Source organism: Tinamus guttatus, unplaced genomic scaffold (genome assembly GCF_059628265.1).
Source record: "Tinamus guttatus ecotype Peru unplaced genomic scaffold, ASM5962826v1 Tinamus_guttatus_pri_ptg000367l, whole genome shotgun sequence".
Taxonomy (NCBI): Eukaryota; Metazoa; Chordata; class Aves; order Tinamiformes; family Tinamidae; genus Tinamus; species Tinamus guttatus.
The window spans coordinates 297,617-303,962 of record NW_028288901.1 but is presented as its reverse complement, the minus strand read 5'-3'; the positions used below and the strand labels follow the sequence as shown (position 1 = coordinate 303,962).

At 45.3% G+C, this 6,346-nt stretch overlaps 1 protein-coding gene across 1 annotated transcript; it reads right to left on the bottom strand.

Moving 5' to 3' along the window:
* Positions 1–246: 246 nt before the first annotated feature.
* On the bottom strand, positions 247–5,885 carry POLR3F (RNA polymerase III subunit F). The gene is made up of 9 exons (XM_088530347.1): positions 5,826–5,885; positions 5,620–5,737; positions 4,908–4,975; positions 4,221–4,288; positions 3,571–3,683; positions 2,661–2,804; positions 1,768–1,875; positions 872–1,063; positions 247–742 (listed from the first exon to the last, which is right to left on the bottom strand). Exons 1-9 carry the CDS (start codon positions 5,879–5,881, stop codon positions 665–667), a joined length of 945 nt encoding a protein of 314 aa, XP_088386473.1. The 5' UTR covers positions 5,882–5,885; the 3' UTR covers positions 247–664.
* Positions 5,886–6,346: the final 461 nt, after the last annotated feature.

Sequence of the window (6,346 nt, the reverse complement as noted above, 5' to 3'; positions counted from 1 at the left end):
CAGATGAAGGAATCATTAACAGACTCAGCAACAGCAACATTCAATATGAAGGAGATGTACATGAGAATAATAAAAGGGTGTTTTCAGGATAAATTAGCAGTTAAGAAAGATAGTAAAGAATTAGTGTTATTTGATGTATTTAGGATCTTTATCACATCAGGCTTTTTTTGTTTCCAAGTAGATGGTTGCACAAAGAAAATGTCAATTTTAAGACTTAAGTCATCAGCTGACTGGCAAAAGGGGCAAACAAGAGTTGACAAGAATGAGATGCCAAACTTTGCTTTCAGGCTCTACTCCTGGCAGGAGCTTACTTCTTCTCATTCAGAATAACTGTTTGCAGAGCACAAACACAATCCTTGGAAGTGATCCAACACAACCCTGCTCTTCTGTGGCACTTTTTAGGTCAACAAGCCAGCATGTTTGTGCAAGAGCGGATCGATATTTCCACTTAAGCTCTGGTCTTCAGTGCTGACTTGTTTTCCAGTCCACTGTCAGGATTGCTCACACAATTGATGTATTGCTGCTTTACATATACTAAAAAACAAAGTAACCCCATGTCCTGAAGTCACTCACAAATTGAAAAGTCCACTGATAAAAAACCAAGCTGCTTTGCCATCTTGACAATAAGAAATTGATCCAGTTTACAGTTCTTTTTTGTTCCACTTTAAAACTCCAGCCACTCTGTCATATAAATACAGTTTGATGGAGAAATCTCACCACCTTCATGGCAATCATCAAAAACCTAAGAAAAAGAAAGTCCTGGTCAGTAGTGTAATTCTTTGCAGCAAGCCCAGTTCATCTGGAAGCAAAGTGCTCTTGACATTTTCTATTTAGAATAGCAGCAGTTTCATACACAAAGCTAGCAACTTACAGGGCAGAGTCCACAGGGTGTCCTGACTAATCCAGGGGGTTGTATGAGAGGACTGACAGCTCTGTACAACTTCATCTGTCCATCCACACTACCTACTGTGCCTTCCTTTGCAGCAATAATCGTCATTTCCACTTTTCCATCATATATTAGTGTATTTAAAATGGTTTCAATGTCCTCCATTGACAATTCTACCTAAGAATCAATTTGAAAGACAAATACAGAAGAAAAAAAAAAAAAAGTCAGTGAGCTGCAAGGAAGAACCAAAAGCAAGCACTACAAATCCCAGATTCACAGGTACAGTTTCCCTTGGGTACTTTATGGGTCTGTGCAGAAGAGAGGAAAAAAACAAATGCCTTTTGGATAACACTAGTCCTGTTTTCCCATCAAATATTCCTGGTGCTCCTCATGCGTTTGCAACATCCTAACATGATGCATTTTAAAGGGAAAAAACATGGCAGAAGAAGAAAAGAGAGATCACTGAAGATGTATCAGTTTGACGGTGACCAACAACAGACATTTTGCTTTTCTAAAACTGCTGGAAGTAAATAGGCAAACTTGAGAGAAATTATGAGGTATAATTCTACTCAAGATTATTAAAGTGAAACTGGTTCCAGCTCTCATCAGCAAGGCTGTAGATGCCAATTCTCTTAAAAAAAAGAAAAAACTTTTGACAACCCATGTATACATGTATCCTGGAACCCCATACAATACTACACACTCCCCTCAAAAAGCAATAAAGCAGCAAACCCAATCTCCCCTACACTGACAGTATTTACATTATACGTCACAATATTTATACTTTACAGTTCTTAGTAAATTAGTATTTGAAGGACCCAGCTCCTGTAGTCAGTCATGCACTCGTGATTTTGAGAGTAGCAGGATGAATCTATTCTGACCTTGCTGATACCCAGTTCACAGATGTATTTCCACACCTCGTGGGAAGAGGCAAATGAGCTGTTCCTCTGGATCATGGGGTTCTGTTTGCTTTCTCGAGCTGCTTCTGCCTGCAAAAAGGCCAGAATAAGGTCAGTACTCACCAAGAGCCTCTTCCTACGTACACATGGTCCAGTTTCAGGCTGACTGAAGTATCAAAGCTGAATTCCAAGCTATTGCAGGGACATGTTTTTATTTAACATTTAAAACTATCTCCTTAAGGACTGATGTCCGTGAGATAATGCAAGGCATAGCCAAAGAAGATTATGCACCAAATATGGTGCAATAATTTAGACTCATGTGAAGGAATACCATTATTTTGAGTTTTCTTCCTTTTTTTCATTTTTTAAAGTAATCTCTGCTGTACCTATGGCCAAGTAAAATGCATTTTAATTGAACAGAGAAATTATGCAGCTTGATGAGGACTCAGCTCATGGGGACCAGACTTCTGCCTTCCTGCTGGCAGCTAGGCCTAGCAAGAATTGCCTTGAGTGAGCTGACTGGTTAGGACCATCTACCTTCTCATATATGTGGAGCTATGAGGGGAACATAATGGCTTTTGCTAGTTAGTTTTTGGTCCTGTGTTTGTCACTCCCTAACTTATCTTTGAGCCTTGGCATTGAAATGCTTCATGCCCTGTACAGGGTGCTAAATATGTATATTTATTAAAATGCAACATCATCCCCACTTACTGTGTCAAGCAAGTAAAAATGCAGTAGAGATTTGCTGATCCAGTTATAACAACAGTCACCACTTACAGAAAACACCCTGGAAAATCTTTTCTGGCAAGAATTTTTAAAGGAAAGTTATTATTTGGGCAAAACAAATGGAAGATGAATTTAATAGAGATTCTTACCTTACTCTGTAAAAATTTAAAGCACTGTTGATTTAACACTTCAACAAATTCAGATTCAAAGTCTTGGTCACTGTACCAAGCCCCACCAGTCACTGACCGATCAGGCTGCAGGTTATATAGCATATACACCTTCTTCTTAGATGCCTGCAAAAGAAAACTGCACATATAGTTGGGGGAAAAAGGGGCTATAAGAGAGAAACATTTAAGAAAAAGAGCTGTAGAAGAGAAAATTTATCTGTCCTAGCCTGGGTGAGAAAGCTACAGGGTTGGTGAAAAGGAAGTTCCAGAAACAAAAAAGAAAAGGAGAATAAAGGTGTAAAATTCAGTCAAGTAACAACAGAGGGTGGGATGTGCCAACAAGAGGAGCACGAACGTGCACAGATGCGTAGAGGCTGCCCTGCAAACCCAAGTCCCTGGAGATGGCAGGGGGAAACCCTTTAGGCAACCCTTGAAACTAGATCCGAGTCCTAAAGACTGGGTATGGGAGAGGAGATTAAAGGGTGATGGAATTGCAACTTATTATTAAGTGATGTGAGAGGCTAGTGAATAATGTAATAATAGTGTAATGAAGAATTCTAGAACTACAATTTGATAAAGGGTGTGTAATGACCAACAGTGTGAAGAGTGACAGAACTATATATAAATAGTGACGTGTTGATTTAATTAAATCAATTCATTACTCAGTTAATCAGTTTATTAGCAGCATGTTGATTATTTAATAAACATTACAGTTTCTTGTCTGTTGCAACTTAAGCCTGCATTGCAAAGCTGAGAGTCAAACCTCGGGGCACAAAGGCAGATGCAGAACCCAAGTTTCTCTGCCCCCAGTACCCTACCCAAACATGCAGCACGAAAAAAACATTTCAAGTGGTTTAAAAACAAAAAACAAACGAACAAAAAAAACACTCACCGCAACAGATTTAACTGCTTTAATTAGTTTTTTACTTTCCAGGTTTTTCAGTATCTTGTTGATCTCCGTTAAAGGTAGATTACTTTTGTATCTAATGTCCCTGCTCCAAATACCTGTTTAGGAACAGAGAAGTGAATGGAAATGAATAGAAGCAGAAACTGTTCATTTCAGTAATTCATTTTGCAAGCCAAAAAAAAAAAAAGGAACCGCCCTTTACCCCTCCTCTGTGGGGGACCTCATTTCCCTGCTAACAGAAATACAGCACAGAAAAAGTTCTTGCACTTTTACATAACAAGTTTTTGCTTCAAGAGAAACTTTACAATTAGTTCTATCTACCCTCTCTCAAGCACAGTGTGCAAATGCCAGCTGTAATAGCCTAGTTACTAGTGGTTTCTGCTAGCAGGAGACCTATGAAATCAGAGTATTTTGCAGAGTCTTCAGGTGACAGTCCCATGTGTAAACCTCATAATTCCTGTTCCAAATATTCTGAAAAAGTTGTTGTTGACAGGTTGTTGTTCTGTGGAGAAACACTCAGCCCTGCTGAGGAAATTCTAGTCTTTATATTTGTATTGCTTGGGCTGTTATGACAGAAATGATTCCATAAAGAAACAGAGTTGGTGACAATCACAAATACAGTCTAAATAAACTACCTTTGTTGCCTGCATCTTCTATTATTTGGTAAACCAGCTTCTCTTGATTGTCAGAGCCTTTCATTTTACTGTAAAAAAATAGGACAGACGTGAGGGTTTTTGAAAAGTACACAAAGACTGAAAGAATCTGGATTTGCTTTAAATTGAAAACAAATACTGTGGAAAAAAATACAATGCACAAATGAAAATAAATAAAGACCTACACAATGAGCCACCTACTGGCAATTACAACAGGTAAGTGCGAAATTGTCTGGATCAAGGCAAGCTGGACAGTGAAAACCCATGGTAGAAAAAAAAGCACTATGAAAAGCACACACCATGAAAGGAAAGGGATTAATTAGCAAGAATCTCTTCAGTTGTTTTTTGTCATAAAAATGGAAAATTGGGAGCCACATCCTAGCATAACCACAGCTTGCAAACTGTGCTTCAGCTGGACCTCATCTGAGCACACAGATGTTCGCAGAGGTCACACTGCCACATGAGGAGCTCCTCTAGCAAATAGAGCTCTAGCTCCGTAACAACCTCTGCTCAGCAGACAGCGTGACACCTAACACAGCTTTCAGGATTAGCCCAGGGCACTTAAGGGTTCCTTCCTGGCACGAGGGGCCACCTCCTGCAGCTGCCTGCAGCCCAAAGGCGGCGGGAGCGTCTCCGCTCCGGACAGTCACCCGAGAAGCACGAGGCTACCTGGCGTTTTGAGACTCTTTGATCCTGTACAGGAGACCTGCATTGCTCCTGAGAAGGTCCAGTTGCCCCTAGGGGAGAGAAAGGCGCACGGCAGTTAGTTTCCTTCAGGTAGCACATTTCAGAATATGGCAAGAATCTCCTAAACTATTTCTGAAGCCTTATTTAATGTCAACTGCATGAAGCAGAGGAAAACCAACACTTCCAATCACTAGAAATTCCCCTTGAGGATGTTTTCCCCTGCAAGCACCCATTTACTGCAGCCTCTCCCCACAGTGTCTATGCATTTCCCAGCTTTCACCAAGGATCAGCCCCAGGACCACGCGCTGTGCTCCAGCTCAAGAAGTTTTGCTTATTAATAATAAATAATAGTTTAAAAATGGAGAAATTTGCTCAGTTTGGATACTTTCTAGCACTCCTCTTTCCAAGGACTTAGCCCCTTCTTTCACTGACACAAAGCACGGGATACTGGTTTTTTCCCCCCAAAGTTGCTCTCTCTGCTGCACCACTCGCTCCACACAGGCTGTTTCCTTTGGAGCCACCACAGGCCTAGAAGGAGCTGCCTGGGGAGGCCTTGGGATCCCCGGGCTTCCAACCCCCGGCAATTCAGCTGATACTCGGCTTCACCCCGCTGGGAACGGAGACCCGCGGGCCCCTGCGCCCTGCCGAGCCCGCGGGCCTCGCCTCGAAGCGCTGCTCCCAGCGGCGGCCGTACCATGGAGAGCAGCCGGTTGATGGCCACGGCGCGCTGCTGCGCCTCCATGTGCGGCATGTCGTTCTGGATGACCTGGTCCGTGATGCCGTGCGGGAACTGGTGGCACAGCTCGAGGATCCTGCGGGACAAGGGCCGCGCTCAGGCACCGGCACCGGCACCGGCCGCAGCGGCGGCGGCGGCGGCGGCGGCGGCGGCTCCGGCCCCACCTGCTCTCGATGTCCGCGGGGTCGGGGACCTCCGGCTTCACCTTCACCTCCGCCATGGCGGCTCCGCTGTAACCGGCGCCCGCCGCCTCACCGGGCCGGGGCGCGCGGAGGTGACGTCAGAGGCAGGCGCCGGTTGCCGGGGACGCGGGGCCAATGGGCGGCCAGGGCGGGAGCGAGGGGGGCAGCGGCGCGCGCGGGGCGCCCGGGGTACGGGGCGACATGGCGGGGCGGGCAGGGCGCCATGGCGGGGCCCTATAGCGGCAGGGAGCGGGGGAAGGAGATGGGGGAGGCCGTTGCGAGCATCAGCGGGGGGAAAACGAGCGCCCGCGCCGCTCGGGTCCGGTGAAAGCCGCTCCCCGCACGGTCCTTCTGCGCCTGGCTGAGACCTGCCGGTGCTCATGACACCGGGGCGGGCGCGCGGGCCGATGGACGGCGCGTCCGCGCACGGAGGGCCCTGAGCTCCCTCCGCGCTCCGTCGTCGCTGCCTCTGTCGTCTCGGGAGAACCAAAGCTCCCAAGACT